This window comes from Calliopsis andreniformis, chromosome 4, assembly GCF_051401765.1.
Source record: "Calliopsis andreniformis isolate RMS-2024a chromosome 4, iyCalAndr_principal, whole genome shotgun sequence".
NCBI classification, from domain to species: Eukaryota; Metazoa; Arthropoda; class Insecta; order Hymenoptera; family Andrenidae; genus Calliopsis; species Calliopsis andreniformis.
Window position 1 is genome coordinate 9,850,402 of NC_135065.1, and position 17,470 is coordinate 9,867,871.

The 17,470-nt window shown below is 45.6% G+C and overlaps 1 protein-coding gene across 6 annotated transcripts in view; it reads left to right on the plus strand.

Moving 5' to 3' along the window:
• Positions 1-17,470, plus strand: part of Osp (myosin phosphatase Rho interacting protein outspread) — a 154,275-nt gene that overhangs the window by 73,990 nt on the left and 62,815 nt on the right. For 5 of the 6 annotated variants that reach the window (XM_076377417.1, XM_076377412.1, XM_076377414.1 and 2 more), the window contains exon 3: positions 13,687-13,752. The exons of the other annotated variant lie outside the window; for it this stretch is intronic. In XM_076377417.1, coding sequence (XP_076233532.1) covers positions 13,687-13,752 — 66 coding nt within the window. The remainder of the gene's footprint in view (positions 1-13,686; positions 13,753-17,470) is intronic. 6 annotated transcript variants of the gene reach the window in all.

Genomic DNA, 17,470 nt, shown 5'->3' on the forward strand with positions numbered 1-17,470 from the left:
GCTCTCCGCGCGGAACGTGTCTTACGGCTGGTAGGACGTAATGTTTACAGTTCTCTCGAAACGTCGTTGCCCGTGCTTGCCAGCGAGCGTGTCCGTGCAATCTGCATAAACGGTCGGTGGCTGTGCACTACCTGGAAGCTGAGTTTCGTTCAATTAACGGTATATATATACATACGTCTTATTCCTTGAACACATTCGAATTCTCCCTTTCGAAGGAAACGCTGTTCCCTCAGTGGTGGTGTTCCAAGGTTAGTAATCCTTTGGAACTTGCAGTTATTACAATTATTATTAGTAGAAAGAACATAGCTACCAAAAGAATACTTCAGGTTCGACTCCCAAGGTTCTACTTTGTTTTAATATATCTCAGTAACAACAAGTGTACCCAAGCAAAGGGATTCAGAAAGCCTGAAATCAGCCTGCAGGCCAATCCACAAGGCTAAGTCCATGAAGCACTCTCTCAGTCCATCGTCTCTTCTCGTGATCCCTCTTAAATCGTTCCGTAATTAATTCGCGGGGCTAAATACGGTTATCTCGTCGACGGTAGCCCCGGAATCGCGGCGGCTTATTTGAAATTAAAATCGCGTGCTAACCGTGAAAACCGAATCGAGCCTGGCCTGGCAACAGGCCGTGATATATTAGTTCGATTTCTAATCTTCCGCGAGGCGAGCTCGGTGCTCACGGTACGGTACCAGCTCGGTGCTCCATAAAATATCATCGGCCGTACGTCATGGCGAACGTGTCCAACGCTGTAATTGGTATTGCATCGCGTGGCGGTGCACCGATTCCCCTTCTGCAACCGCCAGGAAGAGCCTCCCCGATCTGCATAGACGATTGCGCGAGTTAGCACCAGGAAGAGCGTCCTATACGTACCTCGCGACTACGTCTGTCCTCGTCTGTCCTCGTCTGTCCTCGTCTGTCCTCGTCTGTGCCTCTGAGCCTGTGTATGGGCGAGGTAATAGAGGCTAGGATAAATGTGTCGCCGGCCCTCGGTTCCTGTACGTCTGGCCTTGCCGCAGAATTATTGGCTATCCGCGTTCCGTGTTCGTGACGTGGATACACGTATGGATTAACGTCGGAACACGCCGTTTTCTGGACGTTCGCGTTACGGAACGGACCCTGGCCACGGCACGATCTGTGCCTCCTATTGGGAATGGCGTGCTGGGGGTTTGGTGTCTGTTGATGGTGTTGGGGTGAGGGGGTGAGGGTTGTATGGGGGTTTAGTGATCTGGGAGAGATTCGAGGAAAGTTTTTTTTAGTTATGGGTAGCGACATCTGTTTTTTGGTCACATTTAAAGGTTATTTCGAAGGGGCAGAGTTCGTAGTTTCATTTTCTCTCATGAGGAGTCGCGAAAAAAATTTATTAAGTTTCTGAGAGTCGTCTGAAGTTGGAAAGCTTTCTGGAAAGAATCATTCTCTTTTTGTCGTCATGTCGTGGCGCGGAGAATTTTTTTTGAGCGAGTTAAATTCAGGGGTGTTAAAATAGAGGCTTTGCTCTTTAAAATGAGACCAGACTCACCTCGGTGCGATTTTTTTTGACGAAGTTACAGCAGCTCAAAGATTGACTACTTTTTCGGGCTCTGGAAAACTGTGCGATTCCGAGGTTGAAGGCTCACTTTTCGTTCTGAGCGGAATATCTTGGCGAAAAAAAATCGCAGAGCGCTCCCCAAGGTCTCGTTCGAAAGGGGAGGGTTCAGACTTCAATCTCCCTGGAGAAAAAGTCGCGAAAAAAATTCATCAAGTTCTTGACAGACGACTGAAGTTGGAAAACTTCCGGCGAAAAACCATCCTCTCTTTGTTGGCAGGATGTGAAGTCAAGAAATTTTTTCGAACAAGTTCAACTCAGGGGCGTCAAAGTAGAGGCTTTGCCCTTTAGAATGAGACCAGGCACACTTCCCTGCGATTTTTTTTGACGGATCTACAGCATCTCAAAAATTGACTACTTTTTCGGCCTCTGGAACACTGCGTGATTCCGAGGTTGGAGGCTCACTTATCATTCAGACTTCGATATCTTGGCGAAAAAAAATCGCAGAGCACTCGCGATGGTCTTGTTCGAAAGGGGAGGGTTCACGCTTCAATTTTCTCCTAGGAGAAGTCCCGAAAAAAATTGATCAAGTTCCTGACAGACGACTGAATCTGGGAAACTTTTGTAGAAGAACAACCCTCTCTTTCTCGGTGGGACGTGAAGTCAAGAATTTTTTTCGGATAAATTCAACTCAGGAGTGCCAAAGTAGAGGCTTTGCCCTTTAAAATGAGACCAGGCTCACTTCCCTGCGATTTTTTTTGGCGACGTTACAGCAGCTCAAAGATTGACTACTTTTTCGGCCTCTGGAACACTGCGTGATTTCGAGGCTGGAGGCTCACTTTTCATTCAGACCTCGATATCTCGGCGAAAAGAAATCGTAGAACACTCGCCATGGTCTCGTTCGAAAGGGGAGGGTTCAGTCTTTAATATACCCCGTGAAAAAGTTGTCAAAAAAATTTATCAAGTTCCTGACACACGATCGAAGTTGGAAAACTTTCGGAAAAAAACCACCCTCTCTTTCTTGGCGGGACGTGAAGTCAAGAATTTTTTTCGAACAAGTTCAACTAAGGAACGCCAAAGTAGAGGCTTTGCCCTTCAGAATGAGACTAGGCTCACCTCCCTGCGATTTTTTTTGACGAAGTTACAGCAGTCCAAAAATTGGCAATTTTTTCTATCTCTGGATCATTGAGCTATTCTGAAGCCAGAGTCACACTTTTCATTCAGACCTCGATAACTCGGCGAAAAAAAATCGTAGATCAATTTTTAAAGTCTCGTTAGAAAAGGGAGACTTCAGACTTGAAATATACCGCAAAATCAGTTCCGAAAAAAATTTATTAAGTTCCTGAGGGAATTTTGAATTTGGGAAAAATTCGGGGAAGAACCATCTTCTCTTGCTTGGCTTGCAGCCCTTCGACGCTCTTCCTCTTATTTCTATTCCTTTAGCTTGGCATTGTCTTCCTGGCGCGAGGACTAATGTAAATGGGGCCCACGAACGAGGGGGGCCACGCTATTGTGTTGGGATTTATTGGACGCGGCTGGGGACAAAGGTTTGTCACTGCAAATTATGATTCGTGCACGTGCCCCTTCTCCAGTCGCGAGAAAGTCACTGGCCAATTACCGCCTTTCTATTCTACTGTCGCCACGCTTGACTCTCGATGATTTCTAGACCTTCGAATCCTAGTTTCGATGACTTTTCGCTTGATTGCTTCTCGGTGGACGATATTATCGATTATGAGAAATCTGGGTCTTGGGAACTTGAAACAGAATAGATACTTATTGGAGCAGAATATCAGTGCTTCTTAGATGGTGCAGTTACGTTTAACTAATGAAACTTCCAAAGCATGTCCTTAAGCCTTAAAGTACCTATATGTATAAAAAATATCCAAATTTTGGTATCGAGTTGTTTAGAGTAGAACTTGACTGCTTCAACACACAATGACTGCAGATAAAACAAAAGTTATAGATGTACACAAGCATAAAATATCTCACTATAAAGCTGCTTAATCTTCAAGTACCTATACATATACGAAGCCAGATCTCCAATTCTAAATTCTACTTCACCATCAAAGTACCAATGTAAACTCTAAACCCTATCTACATCTCATCCACCTGCCACACACACGTACATCTCAGTCCTCGGAACCTTCAACCTGGCTCCCAAGATGCCCATCTCCGCGATCTCCAAATCAAGGCTGCCATCTCTCTTCTCGTTCATCCAGTGCGTGATTCGTAACGGTGCAAAGTCGTCGGGCTTACGGCAACGCAGGAATTACGAGGCCTTCTTTCAGCCAACGCCATCACCTTCGTTCCCACTTGGCGAACCCGACGTATCTGGCGCAGATAAATTACAAGCCGGCTGGAAGGCTAGCTCCACGTGGGCGGAATGCTGCCTTGACGGCGAAATTCGTATTTGCATCCGCGCGAGAGAACTCGGAAGCGGCTGGAAAAGGAAGTCGGGGTGAAAGGTTATCGGGGTACTTCTGTCTCGGCCTGTTCGGAGCAACGACAGCGAGTTTATTCGGGATTTTCGAGAGTCTTGAACCGTGTAGACGCGTGCTGCGCATTCCGCGCAAGAGGAATGAATTCCAGAACGATGCTCGGGCCTAGACACTGGAATATCAACTGCAGAATCAGACTGGAAGGTGAAGAAACATGAAGGAGGATTCATAGCCAAGATGTTTCACAGGTTTCTTTTGATATAAGTCCACTGGGATGGGATAATCGTGCCTCCACTGGTCTACCTTCTCGAGTCGATAGAAATTCACGATTTTGAACCACTTGGAAGCTTACTTATCTAAGGGAAACTTGAATTTGTTCTTAACAAGGCAAGAGATACATTAAGTGCAAAAGTAATGTATAGAAAATAATGATATACTGTGAGTATACCATCAAACGTGTATCAAGACACAATAATCAGACAGTAATTCTAGAAATGAAATAAGTAAGAGAGGGAACTACCTTTTTAACTACCTACAGTAATTTTTTTCACAGTTAATGTTCCCAAATCCATGAGTCACTGTATCCACATAGAGACAATATTCCATCGCATCTTGACTGAAGCTCCCCAGGATTTCAGCGCGTCGATTACTCGTCATTCGACGGGCCGTCAGTGTCTAAGAGAAACCCGACGTCCATCGAGGAGCAAATCGAAACGCAGGTGAAACTTCGCTCAGAATCGGCACACTTGACCTTTCCTCTAGGTGTGGCCGTGGTTAAATAATCGTAAAGCGGCCGAATTATCGCGGCGCTCGGCTGTCAGAGCGTAAAGATAAAAATCAGCTTGGTCGTCGACACGTTTGATCATCGTCTCGCCTCAGGTGATTTCGCCTGGCGAGATATTTACCTGGCGCGAAGCGTAGCGCCAGGAAAGCGGTGACCCGCGACACGCTCGACGGTCGTTTCAGGATAACCAGATCCATATCGTTTCAACGCTCGTTTGTAACTCGGCTGGAAATTCCAGCGGCGATTACTCGGTGCGCCCTGGAAACTGCCTTGGATAACGAACAATGATCGACGACCTGCGTTTCCTGATTTGTCTTTTAACAGGGATCCTTATCTGTGAATTTAAATGGCCTGCATTAATCACTGATAGTGATCTAAGGGGAATTGAGAGTGGAGAATTGGTCGTCTAATCAGGTTTCTTGGGTGTTTTTCTTTCGAGGATTTTTTGAGGTTCTTTTTTAGTAGGTACTTTGAGTTATTTAATTTTGAATTTAATTTTTTAAGATATTCTAGGCTCCTTACGAATACACCAGAGTTCGCAAACTGTTCGCTAACAGCAAGGACATTCAATTCTCTAGAAATTGTCTGTTTGCATACTGTTCTAAGTGTTCCTGGAAGAATCGAGTAAGGGTGACAAAGACTTTCTGAACTGTTTGCAGACATTGTCCCAGCTTCAGAGTATTTTTGATTGTTCCTCAGGTGTCTTGGTTTCTGTGTCCAAACAACTCGCGTTTCAGCATCGTGGACATTCGTGTCCATTTACAGTAATGATTTATCGCGTCGCCATTAATTGACCAGCGATCCTCGATGCGTCTCGTTTAACAAACAGTTTAATTAGAGAGCCCGCCGATTTTCCCGTCGGTGAAAACGTCTCGTCCGCGGTAGATGAACACGCGAGATAGATTTTGTAACCAGTTAGTTGCAGGAGCTGCGCACAGCTTTCATCAAGGACGTGGATTTCTCCTTCGGCTCTCTACGAAAACGCTGATAACGCTTGAGCCAGCCTCGTCCTCCAGATTCTAATTTTTTCCCATCCTCGTGACCATATCGTCGCTCGATTTCTCCGCTCGTGTTCCCCGTTTCTTTCTGCCTCGATGGAACCTTCCAAGGGGAAAAAGAGCATCGCTGTTCAACCGTCACGCCAGCGCGTGCATTTAGGATTCAGCGGTGCCAATTAGCTGGACACCTTCTAAACAAGCGATCGCTCTTCGTCGCGTTATGAATCGTCGTCACCAAGATCGCGCTGGGGACTTTCACTCGTCGGACTTTCTCCGATGCACCTGTCTATATTTAATTAAAGGCCCACGTACGACGCGTGTCGCTGATTCGATCGTCGCTGTATTCCCCATATCTAGAAATAAAAATACTCACGTAGTGGATCGTAGTTAGAATTTTCGTGGCTAGTTATAGTGATGCTTGACATCGAGAGATTTCTCGTTTTCAAAATTTTAATATATTTAGATTTCTAGATTTCAAATTCTCCAAGTTTCAACTTTTCGAAGATTCAAATATTACCAGTTTCTGGTGTCCATATTTTCGAATTTTGGAGTAGTCAAATCTTAACAGTTTCTAGTAGCCAAATTTTAAAATATCCCATATGATCCCAAAAAAACAGAGCTCAGACCCTCTCCAATAAAGTTCTTCTCCTTCTCCAATTCCCCCAGTAGTTAAACCAAATCTTCACTCTAAATAGTTTCTAATTCCCGCCTTAGGAATCTTAATCCAAAGTCTCAAATCCCTGAATTATCCAAACCTACTACCCCATCCAATCTCTCGCTCACCATTTACCAAACGCGTGCGCGACCACAGCAATTGAGCCTCTCATCAAGACTCAGACATCACCCCGAGGATCCTCTGCTCCCCTCTCCTCTGCTCCAGGGGTATCATGACTGCAGCAAGCGACGATCGCGGGGGATACGGTCCGCGGGAGATAATCAGCCACCAGGAAGTCGAAGTGAAGCCGTAACGACCGATTCGATCGTAGATTATCCCGTCAAGGCAGGCCTGGAGTCACGAGGAAATGAAGAAGGCACGGGGGCTCGCTGCAGCGCTTGGTCCAGGGGGGGGTTCGGGGGGGCGAGTAAGCGCAGAAGGTGGTAATGATTAATTAATGGGCCCTCGGTCCCCTCGATGGACCCGATACGCCTGTAGGTGTCTGCCGATCGATCGATTTCCAGCGGCGAACGATGACGATGGGTGTTTCCATCGGCCACTACCTTAGGCTAGATCGAAGACCGTGATACATACGGTAAATTGATATATTCGCGCAACAGGAAAACCAAGCCAGTAGCCTACATTCTTGATAAGACACCGTGACTAAACGTCGGCCTCGCCGCGCGACTCGTTATAGACGGTTAAGTGGTTGAAGATAATCGATAACCAGGAAGCACGGGTGAAATCGGAACGTTCGGGATAGCAGATCTGCTTATCAAGGTCGATGAGAGGAGCGTCGGGAAACGAGGGAGTTCCTTCTGACGATTCTATGGTCGAGGAGTGGAGTATCGAATACCATCTTTGGAAAAAATTATCTGGGTAGGATAAGTGTACCTAATACTAGACAGTATCTAATATTGGGCATTAAGCTACATCTTCAAAAAAATGAAATACAATAAAGTGGCCAAGTTGATTCTCGACTCTTCTGAAAAATAACAAAAAAGGACTTCGGTCACGTTGGCTCTAAGCTATGGAAATGTGACTAGAAGAACTAGATTTGTTAGATTATAGGTAGGGTAACTGTAGCTAAAACTGGACAGCACCTGATACTGGATATTAGCTACGTATTTAAAAAGTGAAATGAAAGGTGACCATCGAAACTATATTTGTCAGACTGTACTGTACATTCTTTGGAAGAATTCTTGAGTTTGTGACTTTTCAAGAAGATTCATTCTAGAGCAGTTGAATACAGCGAGTAATAGAGAGGCTTGAAGTTTTTCCCGAAGCAAAACTGAATCCCGAAGCATCCGATTCCTCCCCCAGATCGACGTGAAACAGGATAGGCTAAAATCGTGGGCATTTGATCGAGGGATCGCGAGGGCTATCGTCGGGTCACGTTACCGTTGAGGTCAGATTGGTCCCTTCAGCAACCTCGCCCATTCCCCGCCAGTACACGCGGGGACTCGAATGATAGCGGCCGCTCTATGCATGGTAGCACGCTATGACCACGCCACGTGAGAATCGTGAGGTAAACACGGACACGGAGTCGAAGAAGATACAAGCCTGATCGGTGACCAGGAAGTCGGGACATTCGGCGCCATGTTACAATGTCACGAACGCCTTCGAATCGCCTCTTTCGAGGGGACTCCTCTCCCGTTTGCATCCCTGGGACAATTATTGCCTCCCATAACGATCATTAATCCCGTGGAATGCAGCGAAGCCGAAGGGGGAGAGAACATCGGCCAGGCATCGAAATCACTGGCGCCCTCGCATTGGGACTGGTTTTTTCCCAAATTTACAGCGGTACTCGGGCGCGTGGTTAATAGCGCTATCCTGGCGGATCGGACGAGAGTACACGTACGCTGGCGTTCGCGATCCATTCCGCTCTAAATCCTGATCTTATCGCGAGACGTTACGTGCATCTTCGCGCTCGACATCACCGCGTCCTCCGCGCGTAATAAATTCGTCTGCAGCTTCGTTGTGGACGCTGACTGGACCGACGCTTTCCGACTTCTGTAATCGATGGATCTTGGAGGAAACGATCCCGGTGATAAGGTGCAAGGAAATGATTCTGAGGGGGTTTTCTTGGTGATTTTAACGACTGGGTAGGAAATATTCTGGTGATTTGAGTTTGAGGTGAGGGCGATACGAGGAAATTAAATTGAGAATTTTCTTTTTTGGATCTTAGGTGGTATAGCTATCTAAGTATATCTGTGTACAGTAGTAGCTGGATTAATCGAGCTTTCATTTACATAGTCACTTTCTCTGTTATTCGAGATTTTAATTCTCGATTACTTGCTAGTATCTAGCTACTTACATACGACTTATTTTTTAAGAATAGTATCTCTAGTTTGTTTTTCAATCTACCTACCAATTCAACCTGATTAATTCTAGAATGGTATACCATTTTTCGCAGCCCAGTGTGCCAATGCATTAATAATTATAGTATTAACTTAAGGAAATGGCTAGCTGTTTCAGTTACAAAATGATTACACGTACCCAAAGACTTAAACAGATGTTTATAGAATTATATTACAATATATGGTCAAGAGTCCTTACGATTAAAAGAGAAATTAATAACGAAAGTATCAGTATGAGTTGACGTCGCGTGGATAGAGGTGATACGAATTGGCGAACCATTGAGTCGGATGAAGGGCCCTCGATCGCGACGATGCGAAATTCCCCGCGTCACCAGTGACAAAGTGGTATGTTCACCTTTTTGCCTACCTTCCTGTCGAGGAAGCATCCCGTCCCGGATGATCGACGCGATGCTCGTGCGCCGATGAAACCAGAAGTCCTTGATCCGTGGGCGATGCAAAACGATCGTCGCTATACCCGGAAGAAGGTGCGGTAGGTCAGCGTTCCGAAGTTGCCTGGGTTCCAGGGAACCTTAGCCGCTGCGATTTTTGCGTTTCAGATATAGTATTCGATCCTGACACTCGTCACCATGCAGAATTCCTAGTGAATAAGATAAATGTCTCAGTGGTTGACCATATTACGATACTAAGACAATAGTGTTAATTTTATGTTAATTTTATTTAATTCTAAGCTTAACTTCTGATGTATTAGGTACACCTAATTAAAAATAGAAACTAGTGTTATAAAGTAGTGTCTTCAGTTTTCTGGCACCTCATAGTTTGAGTACCTGGGACACTGTATCTTAAGTGTTCAGGCATGGGGACATTTACCTTGCTATTCACTTTGTATTTTATTATGTCTTCATAACAATTGTATTAAAAAAAATTCATAAATAAGACTATGCTAAAGAGATTAGAGAATCTTCCTAAACTAGATAGCTCTGAGATGCAAAATTAGTTTCTAAGACATTGCATTTAGATTGAGAAATCCTACAGTCGTAAATTCCCTAATGTCTCCAGCTGACTCCGCCGCCAGACCTCAACCTGCCAAGTCTCGGCCACAATATTCCATAAACTCAGACCGTGAAAGTGTCGGAGCCCATTAAAAGAATCACTCGACCACCGAAACCTCACTATGCTATGTAGTATCATTCCACAAAGCCCCCAAGCAAACAGACCGAGTCGAGAGCGGTTCTGGTGGGCGGCTTTAACGACCATCCGTCGAAACCAGGAAGGTGGGATAGGTCAGGAACATGCGGGTCCATGGGTTCATGAAATATCGAACCTGCAGAGCTTCTACAGGAGGCCGAACCACTTAACCTTCTTCGTATTGGGTGACGGTGTATTATGGATACTATGATGCATCCAGCGGCGGCGCTGTAAAGGGACGAGAGTCTGACTAGTTATAGGGTAATGAACCAATCTACTTGGACGTAGTTATAAAAATGAATTGTCTAAGATAAATCTAAGATTCCTCTATGGTAAAGAAGCTTTAATATCTAAGATGTCAAATATTCCAAAAATCCATGTCTCAGTACCTACTTGAATTACTACACTTTACGTCCTCCTAGCTGAGTACCTATACTACTCATATTAAAATACTACTTTTTCTCTTTTATAAGACACATCAGAAATTAAGCTTGACACTGCAACCTCTTGACACCACATTAGCATTGTTTTAACCGATTTTCTAAACCAGCGTTCCCGATAGTGTTAAAGCTAAACGAAGGTGCCACGAGTGTTCAGCTATCGAGACATAATCAGCTACTGGAACACTTACCTCTCTAATCTCTGCCTGTAGCACCGCCTAACGAAGCTGTAGTCTACTGCATCCTATCGTAAACAGTCACAGCAGACGAACTCCCCTCGAACTCCAATTTCCAAGCTCAGTGCAGCGCATTTGGTTCGCCGATAGTCGTGGCTGAAACGTAATAGTAGCGGGTCCCAGGGTCGGTTGCTCAGGATTTTCGCACGTATCCACGCGAAGGGTCTATTGAAGCGAAGAGCCACGGCGCGGAGGTTGCAGCGAGCGTTACACGAGGAAGAGATTACGGGCCCGTTCCGTGCTTTCTCTTCCACCGTCTCAATCCCGCGGCATTGTTCGGGCCCCGCGTCTCCTCCGTCTTCTTCCTCTTCCTCCGCGGAGAGAGATCTTCCCACGCACGTGCCGTGCTCCGCGGGGCCCGCTGAATAATTACCAGATGAAGATACCGCCGCCTCGTGTAGGCTGAAATCTCGCCTCTCTTTCCGCGCTCCTTCTTCATCGCTCGCTGGTCCCAGGAGGACCAGTGCAACGGTACCTGTGCGTCTATTCGACGACGGGTCCCTGCGCCGACAGCCCACGAGGATCGACCCCTGGTGAACCGTGGGCCCCGCGAAAACCGGTCGATCGGGGCTTTACTTTGACTTCGTCGTCCTACGGTTATCGCCGAGGATATCAATGGGCGATTGTCTTGGAAAGAGTATGTGGGGCAAGTGGTGTGGATTTTGTAACGGTATCGCTGGTCGGGGGTATTCTCTGCTGCGTTGGAGAGAGTGGTGGTTGAGTTTGGGAGGTGAGTTTGTGGGGAGTAGGATCCAGAGAGCGAGGTGCTTGAGATTTGGAGTAGACTTTTGAGCTCGGATCCTTGAGGAATGATCTGAGCTTCGAGGTATGAATGTTTCTTTTGTTTGAGATAGGAGGGTCAAGTTAGAACATGGTATCTTGATATAGGGTTATTAAGTAATAACTCTACTGTAAGTTGAGACAATTATGTACAAATTTTGTAGGGTCTTTGAAAGAAAGGGTCTCTAAAGCAAAGTGTTTCTGAGGTGAAGAGGTCTCTGAAGAAAATGGGTCTCTGAGGTTTAGTATCGTCTTTGCAAAGTCCTATTCTACATTAGTGAATAGTCCATGAGCATAGTGTCTCTATCTAAATTCCATTTACAAACTACATACATATAATCATAGGATCTTCTAACGCTATGTACTTCGCCAAGGCTTATGTACTTCGGTTCTCTCAGTTATCCAGCAATTATCAGCTTGACTATCATTGCAACATTGTTTCGCAAGCACACAAAGCAAGTAGAGTAGATCACAAGATGCGTAATCAGTAGATAATTAGGATCACCCCCACAGGTCACAGTATTAACTATTATCAACTGGGCTATCGATGGAATGCTAGCGTTCAGACAGTCGAACTGCAGAATAGGCCTAGGTAGAAGGTCTAGAAGGTGCAGAGACTTTCACGAATAGGTGCAACCTACTAAACCGTTATTCCGTAAATCGAAACTCTCGTAACAAGCATTCTGCAACGTTTAAGGTAGAGATATACCTGAGAATACTGCAGTCTGCGTGATACAGTAATGTGGGAGCAGGAGGATTTTGCGAGAGGGAGCGTGAATGGAGAGTGAATGGTTTCTAGATGTTTTGAGCGTGACACAGTTCGTCCAAGAATGCAATTTTTCCAGTGACCTTTACAATTTCGAAGCTACCTTATTTCGGGACTTTCATTCCGTCCATAGATCTAGAATCATACTCAGGGTCAATTGAGACCAGATTAGATGTTTTAAAGAAACTCCATATTTTTGAAATATCCCTGCAGTTGTAAGACCTCAGATTTCTGACCTTCGACCCGAGGCCACATCTTCAAAATCTCTCACAATCGCGAATAATTCCCAGAATCGCGTTTACGAAGCGAGTAAATAATGGATCTGGGTCACACTAGGCGTAGTCATCGCGAAGGCCAAGCGTTCAGCGCGTTTCAGCCGCGAGTAATCGCGTCGAAACGATCTTCCCCGCGGAAAGTGAGAAACTGGGCATTGTGCCCGATCGAAAAAGCGCTTCTTCGACTCTCTCCCGCTTAAAATATACGCCAAACTTTCTCCACGGTCGAGATTCGCTCTGATCGGATCGACTCGTTCCTGTTGCGTCATAACGTGGTCCCGTGGGACATCGTGGGGACTGCGCGTCCAGCCACGAACTTTATATGCTCATTTGCATACAATCGAGACGCGAAGCTTCTGAACGTCGCTCGCTGTCCCACAAACTTCGTGATTCTTTTAATCCTCTACCGTCAAATTCGAGGTCCAGCGAATGTTTGGGGCACCTTCGTGGATTGCAAATGAATCTGGTAAATGAATTATGAATTTGGTAAAAAAATTCAAAGAAATTTTTTTTAGCAAGATCTTGTTTAATTTTTGTTTCTTTTCTTCGTGGTGGAACTAAGGGGTCTACTATGTGTATAAAGAAGGCAGTCTAAAAATATTCTCGAGGATGGCTCGTCATGTCGTACAACGAAAGAGAAATCGCGAGTGGCAGTAGCAGCTACTTCTTTTTCTAGCTATACCTCTAATTAACGTCGGCAACGTGTTAATTGTCTGACTGCTGCGTCAGTAGACCTTAGAGATTCCTTGAGCAGGTTCTGTCACCGATGAGAGATAGGTAGATATAGTCTGCAATACACATAGACTTCTCAAGACATAAAGACTTACCCAGGATCTTAGGGTTTAAAATATTTAAATGCTAATAAAAAAAAAAAAAAATTGTAACAAAAAAATTGTATCAAAAAATTAAACGTTTTCATAAAGATGACCAATGGTCAGGACTGACCACTAGGTCCAGGGATGTCCAGGGATGTCCAGGGATGTCCAGGAGGTCCTTCCAAAGGATCGCCAGGACGATCCTCACCCTCCAAAGACTCCGGAGCGAGTGAGAAATTTGTCGTCCTCCAAGGGTATTTATATCATCTTGACTAGGAGAGGGGATACCAATTAAACAAGTGTTTCGCGCAATATCAAATCCAAGATTAATCAAACGAGCAATAGTTAGCGAGAAATTGATATTTTCAATAAAATATTCATCACAGCAAGAACATTTTACCACGCATATTATTAATAACAATTATATGAAGTATATTTTCCACCAACATTTCGTTTCTTTTTCTGTTTCAGAGGTGGCAGAGAAGATGGTTCGTCCTGTACGACGACGGGGAGCTAACGTACTCTGTGGACGAGCACGTGAGTCTCACACAAAAACCATTTAATGCAAATTTCCGGCCCGATACCGACTGCACGCTGCGAATCGAATCCTCTTAGTTCGTCGTCCCGCGGGAGCGACACGTATTCGAGCTCGAAATCCACTTTGCCGCTGACAAATCCGTTTAACGTCCTGATACGGTTTCATTCGGCCCCCTCGAAAACCATCGTCCTGTCGGAACGCTCACTCTAATTCTAATTTCACATCCGCGACTGCGAGGGAAATTAATTCCATTCATAATCGAAGGAGAAATATCATCTCTAAGCAGAAAATAGTAGGTAACTAGTTGTCTCTTGAAAGCCTTATTTTTTCTTGAAAAATGTGTCTTTGAATATAGGAAAAAATTAATTTCTTTCCATGCTGGAGAATTGACCTAGTGTCCCCAGAACTCCATGCTGAACTAGGCAATTTCGTTCCAAATTACAATGCATATTCCTAGGGAGCTAGAACTCTCATAAAAGGGTTAAAGTCACAGAGTATTCTAGCCCTACGCGTTGTCCCTCCAGAATCGCCGACTGTCAGATCTGGCAGCGTTATGGCAAGCAGTGAATCAAAAGCTTCCCTTGAAGTGGCTGCCTCGTAGTCTAGCAGTGGCAGAGGTCGAAGTCAATTGTAGCTAGCTGACTGGTGCACTGCCATCGGCAGCACCATCAATACCATCGGCCAGCTGCGAAACCGCTTCGAATCTCTCGTCTCTCCTCGACGCCTGGCCATCGTCCACTGACGTCGATGACCATGGCAACGCCAGGAACCGTCAGATTTGATTTAAACCCAGACAGATGGCTAAGTAAAAGGTGTACTGGGTCTCCGTCATTTCTGCGAATCGAGGGTCAGCGTTCAGAGTGATCTGGAGATGGTTCTTGGAACGGGAAGTAGCTTGGGTTTATTTTTGGAGAGATGGATCTGTGATTGATCTATTGCTTAGGGATTGGAGGTGCAGATGATCAGGTACACTCGGCGAGATGTAGGCACAATGTTAAGGGGTATGGTACACCTTGGATACACGTTCACCATTAACTCTGCTGTACTTGAAATTACGATACAAAGAGAATTCGAAAAATGAAGTTTCCGCAGAAGGCCTCTGAGACTCTCAATGCTAAGTGCAAAATTTGCGTTGAATTTATTGAGCCATCGCCTCCTTCTTTATCGAGAGCCCATTATACTCGATTCTCGGTTTATTAAAGCAGAAGAAAAGGAGCAGGTTCGAAGACAGCCCGATTCAGCTCTCTCCATGGAAAAATTACAAACAGAAAAGTAAGCAGTCGGTACACATATCGACTGTAGCCAATCTCGATGCTTCTTTATCAAGCTCGAAAGTAGCCGAGAGATTTCTTGAATTACGTTCACCAGCTCCACCCCGTACCGAAGGCGTTGTTACATTGTGCCAGTCAGGAATATCCTGTTCTATAAGCCTCGGTTTAATCTCTGCCGGTGGATGGGTCTGGGCGAGCCGCGATTTTTCCATCGTCGTTCTATTATTGGCTTTGAACACGCGAAGACGAAATTAAAGTAACGAGACACGCGTTCGATCGCGAAGGTGATACGTGGAGGGCCCCCATTCGGTCGATTTCAGCGTCGCGCACCGACAACTCGGCCATCTTCGAAGCCCAGATTAATGATCCGGTCGCGGGTCTTAAGAGGGCCATTCGTTTCGAGAATAATCTCGGTCGAAAAATGCGAAAAGATAATAACCAGCGTGGTCACGGATACGCGTGTCTCTCCGAGCCGATGCTGGCGAACCTGGTCGTCCTTGAGGTGGAATGAGAAATTGGGCTAACGGGTCGGAATAAGTCAGTCTGCTCCACTGTCTGCTACTTTGTCGATCGACTCTGCCCTTTTGCTGCGCTTCCAGAAGCCGACTCGAACGATCTGAACGATGTCACTTATCTTTTCTGTAGCCACGTAGAGGGGACTCGTTTCAACGAATTAGTAGGACGAGCGAAAAAATCGATAGCGATCGGTGATCGGCGCGAGGGCAATAATCGATGGTTAATTGGAATTGGCGTTTCTCGAGGGGCCTCGTCTGTCGACTGCGATATCGAGCGAAACGGTCACCGCTGGCCAATTATGCAAATCCAGGTACGGAAAAGGAGGAACTGCTGTGGAATTAATCAATCGAAATTGGAACGATTAGCCGATGAAACTGGACGTTCCTTCAATTATTCTCTCGATTTCTTATCTTCTGTTCGGAGGTCTTCTTTTTGGGAAATCGAGTCTCGAGGCTTGCTGGTTTGTTAGCAAGAGCTGAGGAAACTCGTCTCGACCTCGAAGAAGATGACTGCGTTTCGATACCCCAGACGCCAGGGGAACTCGATGGCTGAGGCCGATTACGGGCGAACCAGGCGGCTTGATTTACGTGTGAGACTAATTAAATGAATTAGTCGCTTGCCGCCAGCATAAATTATGCTGGGGGGAGCGTCCAGGCTGCGTTGGGTCGTTTAGACGATTTCAAGTACTTGAGTAGAGACTTGCGTCCCGAGGCTCGGGGAAAAGATGCTGATTGGAGTAGAAGAATCTTAGAATTTACAAGGGACAGCACTTATTTACCATTTCTTTTGGCATGTGTTCATCCTCGACGTTTTTAACTTATTAAGGAGAGTAATAACGACGATAAAAGTTAGATAGATGGAATATGATACTCCATTCTGGTCTGCTTCCTGTGTGCGTGTCTAGTTTGTGTGAGCTGGCTGAGAAATGCTGACCGTAGGCTTTTTCTGCTTCACGGAAGAGGGTCTAGTAGAAAAAACCGGTTTACGCAAGTTTTTTCACGAACAGCTCGTCTCGTGGACGAAGTCGATCACTTCTTGCTGACTAGCGACTTTTTTCACTTAGGATCAGCAAAAAAACTGTGAACAAGCTGGCTTCCCGTAGTTCCGAGAAACTTGGCGATTTTTCATCGTATCGTGCATGTCGGGTCTTCGGGCTATGGACCTGAATGAAGGAATAGTCCAGGAGTAGGATCTAGAAATCCCTTTGCAATCCCCTTAACACTTACATACACAAGTGTTCCCATATAGAAGCTCTAAAAATTCCACACTTTAAGTTTTTTAAAAAATAAAAAAGAAAAAGAATTTCTACAGGCCTCTTCTCAATTAGGTCTCCCAATAGGAGCGCCTCTGCTCCAATAATGCGTTTCATCAGAACAGAATGCAGTTAATTTACGCGGCGATCTTCCAGGCGTAGAAAAATCCCGCTGTCAAGCAGTGGCCGTCAATTGGCAATCGGTAACGCGTACGAGCGAACAACAAACCCATTGACTCCATTATTTTCGTATAGCCGCCATTAAGTTCTTTCCTCTTCGGACGAGGTATTCAGCCAGACGGTGGCTAATAGGAAACATATCATCGGTTCAGTAACGTTGCGGGACGCCGATGACGTTGATGACGACGACGATAAGATCGACGAGGATGCGAACGACCCCCTTTTCCGACGTCGATACGTTCCACCGACATTCGAACGCGAAGTTAATCAGCTGACCCCAATTAAACGATAGCCATCGGCCAGCCCGAGACAACAGTTGCGTACGCCGATAAATGTTAATGAACCGTGGCGTAATAGCATCATAGCAACGATAATAACCGGGGAATCTGTTGGCCGACCATTAAGGCTGCCTTTGTTCCACCTACGATTCGATTATTCCGTCAAGCGCTCGCGCGCGTTAATATCGTAACGGTGTCCGTGCCCAATTACCACACGCTT